The 19,661-nt window shown below is 48.2% G+C and overlaps 1 protein-coding gene across 1 annotated transcript; it reads right to left on the bottom strand.

Annotated features, from left to right (window-relative positions):
* Positions 1-16,825: 16,825 nt before the first annotated feature.
* Positions 16,826-18,488, bottom strand: LOC120978931. Its single transcript, XM_040407380.1, has 2 exons — positions 18,431-18,488; positions 16,826-18,275 (listed from the first exon to the last, which is right to left on the bottom strand). The coding sequence occupies exon 2, from the start codon at positions 18,266-18,268 to the stop codon at positions 17,132-17,134; it is 1,137 nt and encodes a 378-aa protein (XP_040263314.1). The 5' UTR covers positions 18,269-18,275; positions 18,431-18,488; the 3' UTR covers positions 16,826-17,131.
* Between the last annotated feature and the right edge of the window lie 1,173 nt (positions 18,489-19,661).

Raw genomic sequence — 19,661 nt, 5'->3', positions numbered from 1 at the left:
TGTGTTTTCCACCTCCGTATGTCAGTTCTAGTAAAGATAGAACATGTCCTATTCTGGTCCTCAAAATGAGGTCCTCAAATCCATAGAACTCAATGGGACTGCAAAAAATGTGGATCGCAAAATGGATAAGGTCGTGTGCACAAGGGTTTAGATACACAGCTCAGCAGGCAGGATCATACAAGATGGGATTAGATACATAGCTCAGCACGTAGTATCGCACACAACAGGCTGTGTATCATACATGATAGGATTAGATACACAAGTGATTTGTTCTGCTTGCCGATTCCAGCTGTTTATCACACTCTGGAGATGGGGAGGGAAGAGCCTGCAGACGGTCAGTGATGAGTTTAGATACACAGCTCAGCAGGCTGTATCACACAGGATCGGATTAGATACAGATGTGTTTGGATGTGCTTGCTGTTTATTACACTCTGGAGATAGTGAGGGAAAAGCCTGTGGACGGTCAGTGATGGGATTTAGACACTGAGTGAGAAGCAGATTCATGTCTGGGTGTAGAAAGACACAGGAGTTATAGATGGAGTAGCTGCTGCAGACAGAGCAGTGTGGGGGGCGTGTCCAGCCTGTGACTCATCTCTGTGCAGTGCAGCCAGGCTTGTGTATCAATAAAGTTATGTATTCAACAAAACAAGAAGGGGAGAAATTAAACAGATCTGCAGGATAATGTGATGTCTTCCAGGGGGAGGGAAAGCTCAGACATGAAAAACAGGTATAGGGGGCATATGTATGCATGATGAGGGGTGTTAGGAGCACATAAAAACGATTTTGATTTTGGGACCGGACAACCTCTTTAACCACTTAACCACCTCCGGACCGCCTAATGCAGGATTGCGTTCCGGAGGTGGCAGCGCTGCGCAGAGTCACGCATATACGCGTCATCTCGCGAGACGCGAGATTTCGCTCAAAGCCGGCCCGCGCATGCGCATCGCGGGCCGGCAAAATTAAAAGAAGTATTTCGTCACCAGCCTGCCAGCAACGATCATTGGCTGGCAGGCTGGCGATTTTAGAAAAAATCCAATCCAAAGTCATATAACAGATCATATTAGTAAATATGATCTGTTATATGGCTTGTCTGCTCCTGTGCTGGTCCTTTTCGTCGGTTGGATCCAGCACAGGAGCAGACTGAACTGTGAGTAGCACCAACACTACACCTTAGCCCCAGATCACCCACCTGCACCCCAATTAACCCTTTGATCGCCCCTGTCAATCACTAGTGAAAGGAAAAAAAGTGATCAGTGTAAACTGTCACTTTTTTTTTTTCACTGGTATTGGCTGTTAGGTTTTAGGGATAGTTTAGGCCCCTTGGTTAGGTAGTTAGCGTCAGTTAGCGCCCACCCCACCGCAGTCACTTTTATTCGATGTTTAGCGTATCGCTAATCAGCATTTGTACTTTTATAGTATCTGTAAGTGATCAAAACTGATCACGGTCAGATCTATAATAGTATTAGTGTCACTTTAGTTCGCCCTCCACCCAAAACGCAGTGTTTGCCCGATCAGGCCTGATCGGTCGCCCACACGTGCGTTCACCCACGCCCGCCCCACCGCAGTGACAAAAAAAATATATTTTTTGATCACTGCACATTCATTTTACACGCACTGCGGCGATAAAAAAATCAGTTTTGATATTTTTTATCAACCGCAGCGGCCTCCGGTACTTCGCTAGCCTCCCCTTTGTAAGACAGGCTTGCTTTTTTTCTTGGGTAGTCTCAGGGAATACCCCTAAATTTAGTAGTCCAAAATGTCAAACAGGGGGTATTCTTCTGAAGAGGCCTACAGGATTCTGACCCAGTCGGATGAGGAGTGGGAACCCTCATCTGACGAATCTAGCGGGTCAGAATATGAACCTGTGGAAAGCAGTGGCTCTCTGACCCAAAGTTAGGACGAGGAGGTGGAGGTCCCTGGCAGCACCAGGCGTACCCGGCCCCATGTCGCTAGACCACAGGTTACGCAGGATCCGCTTCAAGAGCAGCAGAGTGGGGCTGTCGCTGCCGGATCACGTGGTGAGGCATACACCAGCAGCGCAGCCCTTCCTGGACCTAGTACCAGCACTGCCGTACAACCTGGTGAAGTAGCGAGCACCAGAAGGGCAGTTGAAGCTGGTACGGTGGCACGTGCAATAGTTACCCCGTCGCAGCCACCGCACAGACAGGCCCGTAGAGCCCCTAGAGTCCCTGAGGTGCTGGCAAATCCTGATTGGCAGTCACCAACTTCAGCCGCACCAGTAGTTCCCCCTTTCACCGCCCAGTCTGGAGTTCGGGTTGAGACGGCTCAAATCGGTTCGGCCCTGGGATTTTTTTGAGCTGTTCTTGACTGCGAAGCTCTTGGACTTAGTCGTGGCAGAGACCAACCAGTATGCCACACAATTTATAACCGCTAACCCGGGAAGCTATTATGCCCAGCCTTTCCGGTGGAAACCAGTCCAAGTTTCCGAACTTAAAATTTTTTTGGGCCTTCTCCTCAACATGGGCCTGACAAAAAAGCATGAATTGCGGTCATATTGGTCAACGCACCCAATTCATCACATGCCCATGTTCTCTGCTGCTATGTCCAGGACACGATTTGAGACCATCCTGCGTTTCCTGCACTTTAGCGACAACACCACCTCCCGTCCCAGAGGCCACCCTGCTTTTGACCGGCTCCACAAAATTCGACCCCTCATAGACCATTTCAACCTGAAATTTGCAGATTTGTATACCCCTGAGCAAAACATCTGCGTAGACGAGTCCCTAATACATTTTACCGGGCGCCTTGGCTTCAAACAATACATCCCAAGCAAGCGTGCCCGGTATGGGGTCAAATTGTATAAGCTCTGTGAAAGGGCCACAGGCTATACCAACAAATTTCGGATCTATGAGGGAAAAGATCAGACCCTGGAGCCGGTCGGTTGCCCTGACTACCTGGGGAGCAGTGGGAAGACAGTCTGGGACTTGGTGTCACCCTTATTCGGCAAGGGGTACCATCTTTATGTGGACAATTTCTACACAAGTGTGGCCCTCTTTAGGCATTTGTTTCTAGAACGGATTTGCGCCTGTGGCACCGCGCGAACTAGTCGCGTGGGCTTCCCCCAACGGCTTGTAACCACCCGTCTTGCAAGGGGGCAGAGGGCTGCCTTGTGTAACGAAGAACTGCTCGCGGTGAAATGGAGAGACAAGCGTGACGTTTACATGCTCTCCTCCATTCACGCAGACACGACAATACAAATTGAGCGAGCAACCCGTGTCATTGAAAAGCCCCTCTGTGTCCACGACTATAATGCGCTCATGGGAGGGGTGGACTTCAATGACCAGATGTTGTCTCCGTATTTAGTTTCCCGCAGAACCAGACGCTGGTATAAAAAGGTGTCTGTATATTTAATTCAATTGGCGCTCTACAATAGTTTTGTTCTCTACAGTAAGGCTGGGAGAACAGGATCCTTCCTCAAATTCCAGGAAGAGATCATCGAGAACCTCCTTTACCCAGGAGGTTCCGTGGCCCCATCCACCAGTGTAGTTAGCCGTCTACACGAGCGACATTTCCCCAGTGTCGTTCCTGGTACCTCAACCCAACCGTCACCCCGAAAAAGATGTCGTGTCTGTAGCAGGAGTGGAATAAGGCGTGACACCCGCTATTTCTGTCCTGACTGTGCTGACCACCCTGCCCTATGCTATGGAGAGTGTTTCCGGAAGTACCACACACAGGTACACCTAGCATAGGGATCACATCTCACCAGGACAGGCACACAGGGCTATTAGGGCCCATTCACTCACAGCTGCTGCAAACCTCTCCTTTCACCTGGGATAAAGTGCATAACGTACTTCGCCACATCTTTGGGCGATTTGCGCTTTGCACATTGTCCCATGGGGAAGGAGAGGTTTGTTCTATAAAGGTAAAAAAAACTAAACAAAAAAAAAAATACCGGTAAGTAAAAAAGTTAAACGTTCAGTTAAAAAAGTTTAAAAAAAGTTTCTATGTTCTGTTCAACAGTTAATAAAGTTATTGCTTTGCGGCCTGGTTTTTTCTTTTTTGTTTTGTTTTTTTTACCTTTCAGGTGGACCAACCGATCGACCAGCTGCAGCACTGATGTGCATTCGGACAGAAGCATTGCGCTGCTGTCAGATTACACGCAAGTCGGTGTATGCGGCGCTGCAAGACGAGATTTCTCCTCTGCAGTAAAAGATACGTTTGCCGAGGCATATGAGCTGAGGAGGTGGCGGTGTTCATATACTTTGGCAAACACTTTGTATATATATAAAAAAAAAAATCCCGGCAATGATTTATTCATCCACATCGATTGATGTAAATGGAGAAATCTGGTTTGCCAGGGTATACGAGCTGAAGTGGGTATGGATGTTGGGCGGAGCTCCTATGTCCTGGCAGACGCCTTTCCCCTCCTTTTTCTTTTTTTGGCAGAGATTTTTTCATCCACATTGATCGATGCGAATGAAGAAATCTGTGCCGTTCATTTTTTTCTTTCAGCCCAGAGGCTGAACGGAAAAAAAAAAATCTCATTACCCGTATGCTCAATATAAGGAGAATAGCAGAAACTCCTAATGCTGGGCATACATGTAATGATTGCGGAGACCCTCAAATGCCAGGGCAGTACAAACACCCCACAAATAACACCATTTTGGAAAGAAGACACCCCAAGGTATTCGCTGAGGGGCTTATTGAGTCCATGAAAGATTGAAATTTTTGTCCCAAGTTAGCGGAAAGGGAGACTTTGTGAGAACAAAATCAAAAAAATCAATTTCCGCTAACTTGGGCATGGCGAGTTCATTGAAAAAAAAATTTTTTGGCACAGGTTAGCGGAAATTGATTTTTTTGATTTTGTTCTCACAAAGTCTCCCTTTCCGCTAACTTGGGACAAAAATTTCAATCTTTCATGGACTCAATAAGCCCCTCAGCGAATACCTTGGGGTGTCTTCTTTCCAAAATGGTGTTATTTGTGGGGTATTTATACTGCCCTGGCATTTTAGGGGCCCCAAAGCGTGAGAAGAAGTCTGGTATCCAAATGTCTAAAAATGCCCTCCTAAAAGGAATTTGGGCACCTTTGCCCACCTAGGCTGCAAAAAAGTGTCACACATGTGGTATCTCCGTATTCAGCAGAAGTTGGGGAATATGTTTTGGGGTGTCATTTTACATATACCCATGCTGGGTGAGATAAATATCTTGGTCAAATGCCAACTTAGTATAAAAAAAAAATGGGAAAAGTTGTCTTTTGCCAAGATATTTCTCTCACCCAGCATGGGTATATGTAAAATGACACCCCAAAACACATTCCCCACCTTCTCCTGAGTACGGAGATACCAGATGTGTGACACTTTTTTGCAGCCTAGGTGGGCAAAGGGGCCCACATTCCAAAGAGCACCTTTCGGATTTCACAGGTATTTACCTACTTACCAGACATTAGGGCCCCTGGAAAATGCCAGGGCAGTATAACTACCCCACAAGTGACCCCATTTTGGAAAGAAGACACCCCAAGGTATTCCGTGAGGGGCATGGCGAGTTCCTCGAATTTTTTATTTTTTGTCACAAGTTAGTGGAAAATGATGATTTTTTTTTTTTTTTCATACAAAGTCTCATATTCCACTAACTTGTGACAAAAAATAAAAATTTCCATGAACTCACTATGCCCATCAGCGAATACCTTGGGGTCTCTTCTTTCCAAAATGGGGTCACTTGTGGGGTAGTTATACTGCCCTGGCATTCTAGGGGCCCAAATGTGTGGTAAGGAGTTTGAAATCAAATTCTGTAAAAAATGACCTGTGAAATCCGAAAGGTGCTCTTTGGAATATGGGCCCCTTTGCCCACCTAGGCTGCAAAAAAGTGTCACACATCTGGTATCTCCGTACTCAGGAGAAGGTGGGGAATGTGTTTTGGGGTGTCATTTTATATATACCCATACTGGGTGAGAGAAATATCTTGGCAAAAGACAACTTTTCCCATTTTTTTATACAAAGTTGGCATTTGACCAAGATATTTCTCTCACCCAGCATGGGTATATGTAAAAAGACACCCCAAAACACATTCCTCAACTTCTCCTGAGTACGGGGATACCAGATGTGTGACACTTTTTTGCAGCCTAGGTGGGCAAAGGGGCCCACATTCCAAAGAGCACCTTTCGGATTTCACAGGTCATTTTTTACTGAATTTGATTTCAAACTCCTTACCACACATTTGGGCCCCTAGAATGCCAGGGCAGTATAACTACCCCACAAGTGACCCCATTTTGGAAAGAAGAGACCCCAAGGTATTCGCTGATGGGCATAGTGAGTTCATGGAAGTTTTTATTTTTTGTCACAAAGTAGTGGAATATGAGACTTTGTAAGAAAAATAAATAAATAAAAAATCATCATTTTCCGCTAACTTGTGACAAAAAATAAAAAGTTCTATGAACTCGCTATGCCCATCAGCGAATACCTTAGGGTGTGTACTTTCCGAAATGGGGTCATTTGTGGGGTGTTTGTACTGTCTGGGCATTGTAGAACCTCAGGAAACATGACAGGTGCTCAGAAAGTCAGAGCTGCTTCAAAAAGCGGAAATTCACATTTTTGTACCATAGTTTGTAAACGCTATAACTTTTACCCAAACCATTTTTTTTTTACCCAAACATTTTTTTTTTATCAAAGACATGTAGAACAATAAATTTAGAGCAAAATTTATATATGGATGAAGTGAAAAATGTCATTTTTTTGCAAAAAAATCGTTAAATTTCGATTAATAACAAAAAAAGTAAAAATGTCAGCAGCAAAGAAATACCACCAAATGAAAGCTCTATTAGTGAGAAGAAAGGGAGGTAAAATTCATTTGGGTGGTAAGTTGCATGACCGAGCAATAAATGGTGAAAGTAGTGTAGGTCAGAAGTGTAAAAAGTGGCCTGGTCTTTCAGGGTGTTTAAGCACTGGGGGCTGAAGTGGTTAAGGACCACAGGTTTATACCCCCCTAAAGACCAGGCCCTTTTTTACAAATCGGCACTCCACAACTTTAGCGGTTTATTGCTCGGTCATGCAACTTACCACCCAAATGAATTTTACCTCCTTTTCTTCTCACTAATAGAGCTTTCATTTGGTGGTATTTCATTGCTGCTGACATTTTTACTTTTTTTGTTATTAATCGAAATTTAACGATTTTTTTGCAAAAAAAATGACATTTTTCACTTTCAGTTGTAAAATTTTGCAAAAAAAAACTACATCCATATATAAATTTTGCTCTAAATTTATTGTTCTACATGTCTTTGATAAAAAAAAAAATGTTTGGGTAAAAAAAAAATGGTTTGGGTAAAAGTTATAGCGTTTACAAACTATGGTACAAAAATGTGAATTTCCGCTTTTTGAAGCAGCTCTGACTTTCTGAGCACCTATCATGTTAGGTGGGCAAAGGGGCCCATATTCCAAAGAGCACCTTTCGGATTTCACCGGTCATTTTTTACACATTTTGATTTCAAACTTATTACCACACATTTGGGCCCCTAGAATGCCAGGGCAGTATAACTACCCCACAAGTGACCCCATTTTGGAAAGAAGACACCCCCAGGTATTTCGTGATGGGCATAGTGAGTTCATGGAAGTTTTTATTTTTTGTCACAAGTTAGTGGAATATGAGACTTTGTAAGGAAAAAAATAAAATAAAAATCATCATTTTCCGCTAACTTGCGACAAAAAATATAAAATTCTAGGAACTCGCCATGCCCCTCACGGAATACCTTGGGGTGTCTTCTTTCCAAAATGGGGTCACTTGTGGGGTAGTTATACTGCCCTGGCATTTTCCAGGGGCCCTAATGTGTGGTAAGTAGGTAAATGACCTGTGAAATCCTAAAGGTGCTCTTTGGAATGTGGGCCCCTTTGCCCACCTAGGCTGCAAAAAAGTGTCACACATGTGGTATCGCCGTATTCAGGAGAAGTTGGGCAATCTGTTTTGGGGTGTCTTTTTACATATACTCATGCTGGGTGAGAGAAATATCTCGGCAAAAGACAACTTTTCCCATTTTTTTATACAAAGTTGGCATTTGACCAAGATATTTATCTCACCCAGCATGGGTATATGTAAAATGACACCCCAAAACACATTGCCCAACTTCTCCTGAGTACGGCGATACCAGATGTGACACTTTTTTGCAGCCTAGATGCGCAAAGGGGCCCACATTCCTTTTATGAGGGCATTTTTAGACATTTGGATCCCAGACTTCTTCTCACGCTTTAGGGCCCCTAAAATGCCAGGGCAGTATAAATACCCCACATGTGACCCCATTTTGGAAAGAAGACACCCCAAGGTATTCAATGAGGGGCATGGCGAGTTCATAGAATTTATTTTTTTTTGGCACAAGTTAGCGGAAATTGATTTTATTTATTTTTTTCTCACAAAGTCTCTTTTTCCGCTAACTTGGGACAAAAATTTCAATCTTTCATGGACTCAATATGCCCCTCACGGAATACCTGGGGGTGTCTTCTTTCCGAAATGGGGTCACATGTGGGGTATTTATACTGCCCTGGCATTCTAGGGGCCCTAAAGCGTGAGAAGAAGTCTGGAATATAAATGTCTAAAAAATGTTACGCATTTGGATTCCGTGAGGGGTAGGGTGACTTCATGTGAGATTTTATTTTTTGACACAAGTTAGTGGAATATGAGACTTTGTAAGAAAAAAAAAAAAATTTCCGCTAACTTGGGCCAAAAAAATGTCTGAATGGAGCCTTACAGAGGGGTGATCAATGACAGGGGGGTGATCAATGACAGGGGGGTGATCAATGACAGGGGGGGTGATCAATGACAGGGGGGGGTGATCAGGGAGTCTATATGGGGTGATCACCCCCCTGTCATTGATCACCCCCCTATAAGGCTCTATTCAGATGTCCGTATGTGTTTTGCGGATCCGATCCATGTATCCGTGGATCCGTAAAAATCATACGGACATCTGAATGCAGCCTGACAGGGGGGGGTGATCAATGACAGGGGGGTGATCAGGGAGTCTATATGGGGTGATCACCCCCCCTGGAAGGCTCCAGGGAGACGCCTGTATGTGTTTTGCGGATCCGATCCATCTATCAGTGGATCCGTAAAAATCATGGGGACGTCTGAATGGAGCTTTACAGGGGGGTGATCAATGACAGGGGGGTGATCAGGGAGTCTATATGGGGTGATCACCACAGTCATTGATCACGCCCCTGTAAGGCTCCATTCAGACGTCCATATGCGTTTTGCGGATCCGATCCATCTATCAGTGGATCCGTAAAAATCATGCGGACATCTGAATGGAGCTTTACAGGGGGGTGATCAATGACAGGGGGGTGATCAGGGAGTCTATATGGGGTGATCACCACAGTCATTGATCACGCCCCTGTAAGGCTCCATTCAGACGTCCGTATGCGTTTTGCGGATCCGATCCATCTATCAGTGCATCCGTAAAAATCATGCGGACATCTGAATGGAGCTTTACAGGGGGGTGATCAATGACAGGGGGGTAATCAATGACAGGGGGGTAATCAATGACAGGGGGGTAATCAATGACAGGGGGGTGATCAATGACAGGGGGGTGATCAATGACAGGGGGGTGATCAGGGAGTCTATATGGGGTGATCACCACAGTCATTGATCACGCCCCTGTAAGGCTCCATTCAGACGTCCGTATGCGTTTTGCGCATCCGATCCATCTATCAGTGGATCCGTAAAAATCATGCGGACATCTGAATGGAGCTTTACAGGGGGGTGATCAATGACGGGGGTGATCAATGACAGGGGGGTGATCAGGGAGTCTATATGGGGTGATCACCACAGTCATTGATCACACCCCTGTAAGGCTCCATTCAGACGTCCGTATGCGTTTTGCGGATCCGATCCATCTATCAGTGGATCCGTAAAAATCATGCGGACATCTGAATGGAGCTTTACAGGGGGGTGATCAATGACAGGGGGGTAATCAATGACAGGGGGGTGATCAGGGAGTCTATATGGGGTGATTAGCACAGTCATTGATCACGCCCCTGTAAGGCTCCATTCAGACGTCCGTATGCGTTTTGCGGATCCGATCCATCTATCAGTGGATCCGTAAAAATCATGCGGACATCTGAATGGAGCTTTACAGGGGGGTGATCAATGACAGGGGGGTGATCAATGACAGGGGGGTGATCAATGACAGGGGGGTGATCAGGGAGTCTATATGGGGTGATCAAGGGTGAATAAGGGGTTAATAAGTGACAGGGGGGGGGTGTAGTGTAGTGGTGCTTGGTGCAACATATTACTGAGCTACCTGTGTCCTCTGGTTGTCGATCCAAACAAAAGGGACCACCAGAGGACCAGGTAGCAGGTATATTAGACGCTGTTATCAAAACAGCGTCTAATATACCTGTTAGGGGTTAAAAAAATCACATCTCCAGCCTGCCAGCGAACGATCGCCGCTGGCAGGCTGGAGATCCACTCTCATACCTCCCGTTCCTGTGAGCGCGCCCGCCTGTGTGCGCGCGTTCACAGGAAATCTCAGCTCACGCGAGATGACGCCAATCGGCGTTAGTGTAGCCTGGGGGAGCCGCCGCGATGACGCCTTTCGGCGTTACAGTTGCGGCAAGTGGTTAACACCTTAAGGACCGGGCTCATTTTCACCTTAAGGACCAGGCCATTTTTTGCAAATCTGACCAGTGTCACTTTATGTGGTGATAACTTTAAAACGCTTTGACTTATCCAGGCCATTCTGAGATAGTTTTTTCGTCACATATTGTACTTCATGACACTGGTAAAATGTAGTCAAAAAAATTATTTTTTATTTATAAAAAATACCAAATTTGCCAAAAATTTGGAAAAATTTGCAAATTTCCAAGTTTCAATTTCTCTGCTTCTATAATACATAGTAATACCTACAAAAATAGTTATTACTTTACATTCCCCATATTTCTACTTCATGTTTGGATCATTTTGGGAATGACATTTTATTTTTTGGGGATGTTACAAGGCTTAGAAGTTTAGAAGCAAATCTTGAAATTTTTCAGAAATTTTAAAAACCCAGTTTTCAAGGACCAGTGTAACGGTCGCGTACACACACACACAGGGGGGAGGGAAGTGACCACTGCGCTCCACCCTTACCCCTGGCCCTGCCTACTTGCCTCGCGAGTCCTAATGACAGGGGACAACTGGACGGCAATCCCTAACTTGGAATAAGTGCAGGTATGACAGACAGACAAACAACAGGACGTGAACGGACCAAGTCAATACCAGGAAAGCTACAAAGTACAAATGGAGCAAGCAGAGAATTGTCAGGAGAAGCCGGGGTCATAAATACCAGGAGAGACGTGAAGTACCAAAGGAGTCAGCAGAGGAACGTCAGGAGGAGGCCGGGGTCAGAATACCAGGATAGCAGCAAAGTACACAAGTAGCAGGCAGAGGATCGTCAGGAATTCAGCAGGAGGTAAGTATGCCAGGAAAGACCAAATCACAGGTGGAACCTAAATTAACAGGCAACCTGTGGCCAGCAGGCTGCCTGTATTTATAGTGGGGAGTGAGGGTCATGTGACGTGGCCAGCCTCACATGACCGACAGACCAACCAGTCGAGCACCGAGTGATCAGCTCGGCGCTCAAGGCAGACTAGGAGCAGGGAGCCACCCAGCTAGTAAAGCCGCCCTGGGAATGCGGTCAAACACAGATCCTCATTCCCAAAGCTAAGCAACAGGTCTGCGGGTAATGGGGGACCGAGTGCACCTTTGGAACCCCGTTACAACCAGTTTCTTTAGTTTACAGAAACACCCCATATGTGGTCGTAAACCGCTTTATGGGCACACGGCAGGGCGCAGAAGGAAAGGAATGCCATACGGTTTTTGGAAGGCAGATTTTGCTGGACTGGTTATTTGACACCATGTCCCATTTAAAGCCCCCCTGATGCACCCCTAGAGTAGAAACTCCAAAAAAGTGACCCTATTCTAGAAACTACACCCCTCAAGGTATTCAAAACTGATTTTACAAACTTTGTTAACCCTTTAGGTGTTCCACAAGAATTTATGGAAAATAGAGATACAATTTCAAAATTTCACTTTTTTGGCAGATTTTCCATTTTAATAATTTTTTTACAGTTACAAAGCAAGGCTTAACATCCAAACAAAACTCAATATCTTTGGCTCTGATTCTGTAGTTTACAGAAACACCCCATATGTGGTCGTAAACCGCTGTACAGGCACACGGCAGGGCGCAGAAGGAAAGGAATGCCATACAGTTTTTGGAAGGCAGATTTTGCTTGACTGTTTTTTTGACACCTTGTCTCATTTGAAGCCCCCCCTGATACACCCCTAGAGTAGAAACTCCAAAAATGTGACCCCATCCTAGAAACTACACCCCTCAAGGTATTCAAAACTAATTTTTACAAACTTTGTTAACCCTTTAGGTGTTCCACAAGATTTAATAGAAAATAGAGATACAATTTCAAAATTTCACTTTTTTGGCAGATTTTCCATTTTAATAATTTTTTTCCAGTTACAAAGTTATGTGGTCGTAAACCGCTGTACGGGCACACGGCAGGGCGCAGAAGGAAAGGAATGCCATACGGTTTTTGGAAGGCAGATTTTGCTGGACTGGTTTTATAACATCATGTCCCATTTGAAGCCCCCCTGATGCACCCCTAGAGTAGAAAATCCCAAAAAGTGATCCCATTTTAGAAACTACGGGATAGGGTGGCAGTTTTGTTGGTACTATTTTAGGGTACATATGATTTTTGGTTGCTCTATATTACACTTTTTGTGAGGCAAGGTAACAAGAAATAGCTGTTTTGGCACCGTTTTTATTTTTGTTATTTACAACATTCATCTGATAGGTTAGATAATGTGGTATTTTTATAGACCAGGTTGTCACGGACGCGGCAATACCTAATATGTTTAATTTTGTTTTATTTATGCAAGTTTTACACAATGATTTCATTTTTGAAACAAAAAAAATCATGTTTTAGTGTTTCCATAGTCTGAGAGCCATAATTTTTTCAGTTTTTGGGCGATTATCTTGGGTAGGGTATTATTTTTGTGGGATGAGATGACGGTTTGATTGGCACTATTCTGGGATGCATATGACTTTTTGATCGCTTGCTATTACACTTTTTGTGATGTAAGGTGACAAAAAATGGTTTATTTAGCACAGTTTTTATTGTTTATGTTCATCTGAGGGGTTAGGTCATGTGATATTTTTATAGAGCCGGTCGATACGGACGCGGCGATACCTAATATGTATAGTTTTTTTTTATTTATGTAAGTTTTACACAATAACAGCTTTTTTAAAACCCCAAAAATTATGTTTTAGTGTCTCCATATTCTGAGCCATAGTTTTTTTTTTTTTTGGGCGATTGTCTCAGGTAGGGGCTCATTTTTTGCGGGATGAGGTGACGGTTATATTGGTACTATTTTGGTGGGCAAACACCTTTTTGATCGCTTGCTGTTGTATCTCACAGACTCGTCACCGGAAGGCAGGGCAGAGGCCTCAGGAAGGCATCGTGCTGCCTTCCATGCCATCGGGTCCCCCCTACATCCCCATGGGTACCCGATGGCACCGCCGCCCGCCGCATGTAAAAGCCGCAAACCACAGGTCTGAATTGACCTGCGGTTTGCGGGGATCGCCGACACGGGGGGTCATTGACTCAAGGTGCCTGCTCAATGATTTGAGCAGGCACCTTGTTCCGATCACCGCTCGCCGGGCGGCAGTGATCGGAAATACACATGACGTACCGGTACGTCATGTGTCCGGAAGAGGTTAAAGGGGTGGTCTAAGCAGCTGGAACTAAGTGCTTTTTGTAATTGCAAGTAATTAATCATTTAGTATAGTCACTGAGTTATTTAATAAAACCTATTTGTATAGCGCCGCCTGCTTTTTCTTCTTTTCCTTATTTCTCACTGAAGTGGTCACCCATGCTCAGTTCCACCCTTCAACTGCCACAAGCACTATCTGTGACAGTTGCAAAAACAGAATGGGCACATTCCCAGAGTAAGGACACCCCCCCCCCCCCCGAGCTGTGATAGGGGAAGAGCTACAGCAGAATAGACATGCCCCCTAGAAATGACACCCCCCCTCCCTCCCCACTGAGCTGCCAACCTGAAGATAATCTAGCAGAACAATTGGAGCAATGAATGGGGTGAGCTCTGGATCCATGTGAGGTACAGGGCTGGGTCTAGTTAGATTTTCATGTACTATATTTCAGATTTTGTCATGGGATACCCCTTTAATCTATTGTCGCTTTTCTCACTTTTCTGACCAATAACAAGTAATTTTGGATGTAACATATGTTTATATATATATATATATATATATATATTTGTGGTCCTGGCTGCGGCGCGAAGCCTGTGGAGTGTGACTGAACCTAATCTAGCTACAGTGGCTGGTGGTGTGCCTGTTGCCACGTGACGAGGGTAGGCCAAATAAAGGGGGCATACCCTATGGGAGATGTAAAGAGAAGGGTCGGGAGGGAGGGGCGAGAGAGGACGTGCACCCGGTGAGCTGGGCGGCTTGGGCTTAAGAAGCCCCCTACGCCCCTCCCACAAAAGCAGGCTGGATTCAGCCTGCTGCATTTGTGGTCCTGGCTGCGGCGCGAAGCCTGTGGAGTGTGACTGAACCTAATCTAGCTACAGTGGCTGGTGGTGTGCCTGTTGCCACGTGACGAGGGTAGGCCAAATAAAGGGGGCAAAATACGAGTAGGAAAGGTGTAAGGAGCGACTCTTTATTGTGAAAGATGGTACTACAGAACTAAGTCAGAGAAAGCCGCAGCGATTTCGGCTTTCGGGTGCGGGATGTATCGTGAGAAGCAAGAGGACTTCCAGCGGCCCATCTTACGGATGATATGGGCCGGGACCCCATGTTTGGAGGCGGCGGAGGCGGCTCCGATCCGGAATGAATGGCCCGTGATGGCCTGGGTGTTGAACCCAAACCCGGACGCGAGGCTGCGAATGTGTTTGACAAACTGCGAGGACGTGAGAGGTCGTGACGGGAAAGGAAGGAGAGGGCTGGCGGGAGCCCGATTGCCCAGTGTGGTGAGTAACCCGTTGAGGACGGCCACGGGACACCAGGAGTTGGAAGTCGGGAAGTATTCTATGTGCACTGGGGGCCCGATTTGTGAGGTTTTGGAGACTGGCAAGGTGAAGGTGAAACGCTCGCGACTACGGGTGAGTTGGTTTAGCGCCGGGCCTGAGTTGTGAGGAGAGGTGCCGGTGAATTCCCCGGGCCGGAGAAAGCCGTAGAAGCTTAGGTAGAGGGCGGCTTTGAGAATGCAGCTTCTGAAAGGGCCAAAAGGACTGCCGTCTAGGGAGGATGAGAGTTTCCTGAACAGGTCCCCTGAGACGGGTTGCCTGGCGGGTCCGGATTTGTGAGAGCATTTTTGAATACCCCGCAGTGTGGCTTTGATGGCGTGGGAAAAAAAGATAGGGTTGCTGTCTGGCTGACGGATCATGAGGTGATGCTGGACTCCTGACAGATACGATTTGATGGTGCTGAAGGAGAGGTGTAGGTCCTTGTGGCAGTATGCCAGGAAAGCCATGATGAAAGCGGTTTCGCTTACGTTGCCCCTGGGGTGAAGGTGACGAAATACCTCGAAAGCTTTCCAACCCGACTGGTAGTTCCTTGTGGAGTTTTCGGACAGGGACTTGCGGATGAGAGTATGAGCCATGACTAGGTGCCTGTCTAGTCCAGGATCAGAGAGCCGAAGTCCGGGGGTGGAATCCCGATTCTGTCGGCTTGAGGCATGACCTGGAAGAAGAGAGTCAGGTTTAAGCGAGACAAGGCATCTGCTGCGACGTTCCTGATACCCTGGATGTGGGTGCAAGAAACATGGAAATTGAACTTGAGGGCAAGCCAGGTGAGTTTGCGTAGGAAGCGCATGACTTTGGGTGAACTGGATCTGCCTTTGGAGATGATGTCGACGACCGTGTGGTTGTCGGTGAAAAAACGCACGGGCATGTTGCTCCATACTTTGCCCCAGACTTGAGCTGCTGCCACGATGGGGTACAATTCAAGGAGAGGAGAGGACTGGATGGCTTGAGGGTCTGAGAGGATCTGGGAGGGCCAGGAATCAGCGAACCACTGGTGGCCGAATAAGGCGCCGAACCCGACGGATGCTGCCGCGTCAGAGTACACGGTCGGGCAGGTGGGGCTCCAGTGAGGGACGAACATGGAGATGCCATTCCATGCTGACAGAAAGACCCTCCACATGTCCAGGTCGGCCAGGGCTTCCCGGTCCAGTTGGATCAGCGAGTCCTGGGTTGAGGCTGTGGGTAACAACTGGAGGAGTCTTGCTGTGAAGGATCGTCCCTGCGGCATGATGCGGGTTGCAAAGTTGAGAGAACCCAACAGTGACTGCAGGTCGCCCTTGGACATGGTTCTGGAACCGATGTGAGCAGAAATGAATGACTGGAGCCTGACTAGTTTGTCCTCTGGGAGTCTGGCTTCCATTCTGCAGGTATCGAGCGTGATACCCAAGAAGGTGAGGACCGTGCTAGGGCCGTCAACCTTTGATGGCGCCACTGGGACCTGTAAGGCGGAAAAAATGCAGAGGAGGCTTTCCAACCTGTCGGGCACATGGTTTGGGTTCTCGACCAGTAAGAAATCGTCCAGGTAGTGTATGACTCTGGGACAGTTGCCGTGGTTTACCAGGATCCAATGGAGGGCCTGGGCGAACTGATCAAAAAGCCAGAGGTGGGGCTGGATTGGTAGGAGCTTGAAAGCGTCCGAAATGTCCGCTTTTGAGAGCCAAGCCCCTGCCCCTACCTGTAGGATGAGTTGGATGGCTTCGTCCAGGGAAGAATAGCGCATGGAGTATTCTTCTGATGGTATCAACGAGTTGAGGCTCGGGGTGCTGGATGCATGAGGCGCTGACAAATCATATATTAGTCGGTTTTTATTGGAATTTTTGCTGCGGACCAACCCAATGGGGCTCACCCTGTAGACTTGGAAGGGAGGGGTGGGAAAAGGCCCTATGATGAAACCCTTCTGCAGCTCGACCTGCAGAAGGGAATCCACCGAGGCCGGGTCCGTCATGGCTGACATGAGATTGGGGGTCTCCCAGGAATCCCGAGGCAGGGTGACCAGGCCGGTGTGGAAGCCTGATGAAAAACCGGAATGCAGGAATTGGACGAAGGCGGGATCGTGGTGGGTATTGAGGAGGGAGATGAGAAGGGGGACATTAATGTCGGCCAGTCAGCTTTTGGCCGAGCGCTGGGAGCAGGTGGACTGGGGGTGGGCCCGGAAGCAGGTGGAACAAATGTGGAGCGCCTTACATTTGCTATAGTTGCAGAAGCTGGAGTTGAAGTTGTTGCACAACTGGTTTTTTCCCAGGTACACGATGGGGCGACCCAATTTGTCCAGGAGCGGACCCGGTTTCTGGGGGGCCGAAGTGCTCGGCTGCTGTTTTGGCAGGGGGGAGGCGTGGGAGCTTGGGCACCAATCGGAGGCGTGCAGGACTGACTGGCAGAAGGAGCAAAAAGGAGACCTGAGACCTGCAAAGTGTCTGCAGAATAGCTCCATGTCGAGGGAGGCCCAGTTGGTGATATGCTGGAACTGGGCGAGGGCTGCAGCTGCCTTCGCCGAAAATGACCGGTGATAGTCGTAATATGCAAATCCTCCGTATTTGTGCCCAAGCTCCGTGACCCTGTATAAATATGCGTCCAGCTCCTCTCTTCTGGCTGGGTGTGCTGCGCAGATGATGTCGCGGTAGAGGCTGAACGCAAGCACGAACTCTGGGATGGAGAGTTTTTTGTTCAACCTCGCGTCTTTGGCCTTCAGGACTACGGACACGTCCCCGCAAGCGATGGTCCGGTTTTCCACCGTGTCGTGCGTGGAGATGAGGACCGCAGCCAGGTTCACGTCCTTGCCTGCGAGAATGTCCCTGCGCAGGTTTTCGGGGACGAAAAAGGAGGGGGCTATTTCGGGCGGCCCAGACAACCTACCTGAGGAAGATGGCTGGGAAGTGGAAGGACCAGGGGCGGGACTGGAGGGTGCGGCAGGTGAAGCGTCCCTGCTTTCGACTGCCTGGAGCCTGGTGTTCATGTCACAGATGGAACTGGACAAATTGTTTATCGTGGCGTGTAGCTGCGTTAGTGACAGCTGTATGGTCGACATGGGGATCTGCTCCGTGGACCCTGTGGATGGCTCAGGAAACAATAGGTGATATAATTCGGCCTTTCGGGCTGTGGCCGAATGGCGGATTCCTCGCTTGTCCAGCTCGGCAATCATCTTGGGGATGGTCCAAGTCCGGTAAGAAGAGCGACTTGCCCGTTCCGATACCGCAGACTCCACGATCGATAGAGCGTCCTCGATGTCGGACACGTGGGACATGTTGGAGCTGAAACGAAGAGGGGAAAGGAAAGCTGGAGGGGGAAGCGAGGTGGGTGCGGGTGGTATTACAGAGAGAAGCGCGTGGCGGGACGGAGGTGCCCAGCGTCGGGGCGAGGCCGGAGGACGCGAGGTCCCCTTACTGGGCGTGGTTTATAACCTTACCTTAAGATGCTGGAGCTGTTAATGCCGTGAACAGAGGGGACGGAAGCGACCTGGCGAAGCCGAGATTATCCCTGGTTCACCTGAAAAGAACAGTATATGATGCCACGATTGGCTGTGCCGGGCGGCCGGAATAGTGAATCGTGGTCGCTACTTACCTGGACGACCAAAAAAAAAAAAAAAGGGGGGCCAAAGGATTCCAAGGGAGCACTCACGGAGTAGCTTAGTCACCTGAAAGGACAAGACCGAACGTGTTGATTTAAGGAAAGCGCAACTGGTGCGAGACCAGAGGTTTCCTGGCATTTGACCGGGCCGGAGCCGGGGGATGGCGCGTGACTGCTGCAGCGGCGAGCCAAGGAGTGGAAAAACACGTGGGTAGGATTGCGTCCTTGCGGAACCGATGGGGTTGTAGCGAGGGGACGCTGAGAGAATTGTGAGCCCGGCGATCCTGGGTGGACGGGTTGAGGGGCGGTTCAGGGCGTACCTGTGAAGAAGACTGTTGGGACAAAGTGGGGCCTGGGCGTACCCGGCCCGGGGGTAGGTGTGGGAATGCGAGGTGGGCGTACCACCTTGAAGACACCTGGGTTGCGTGACCCGAGCGGAAAACAAAGAGAGAGATAGGACACGGCCAGGCGATGTCGGATGGAAACAGGCCTTGCCTGTGAACTTTTTTTTTTTTTTTTTTTAAGAGAGCGGAAAGAGATGAGAAGAGAGCAGGGCGTTCCTGCGGACAAAAAGTAGTGGAGGGTGGACGGGTTGGGAAACATGAATTTTTTTTTTTTGGTTACCCGGACGTGACCACCCGAAGAAGGATGACGCTGGTCACCTGGCGGGTGCTGGGCTGGTGGACCCCCCGAGCCGCCGGGCCCCCCCCCCCCCCCGGCCCCGGGCGACGCTCGGCGGGGAGGGGACCGGACCAGCGCAAAGGGGAAGGCCAGCCCGCGCGGGGAAATGCCCCAGTGGTGGTGGGTGTGCGAACCGGTGTTTAGGGAAGGGGGGGGGGGCAAAAGTGGGAGGGACAGATGCCGAGCGAAGACCGTACTGTCCCTCCCCCGATGCGGGTGCCAGGGATGATGGAAGGTGGATAGTGGGGGGGGGGGTTGTGCGTTTTTTAGACATGGATGGCCATGTGAAGGCGGTGTTTGGTGATGTACTGTTTTTTTTTTTTTTTTTCCTCCTTCCTCCCTGGCCCCCTGCCGCGGCCGGGAGCGGGGTACCGGCCTGGGCAGGGTGA

This window comes from Bufo bufo, chromosome 9, assembly GCF_905171765.1.
Source record: "Bufo bufo chromosome 9, aBufBuf1.1, whole genome shotgun sequence".
In the NCBI taxonomy this organism is placed as follows: domain Eukaryota; kingdom Metazoa; phylum Chordata; class Amphibia; order Anura; family Bufonidae; genus Bufo; species Bufo bufo.
This window is presented reverse-complemented; position numbering and strand designations above follow the sequence as displayed.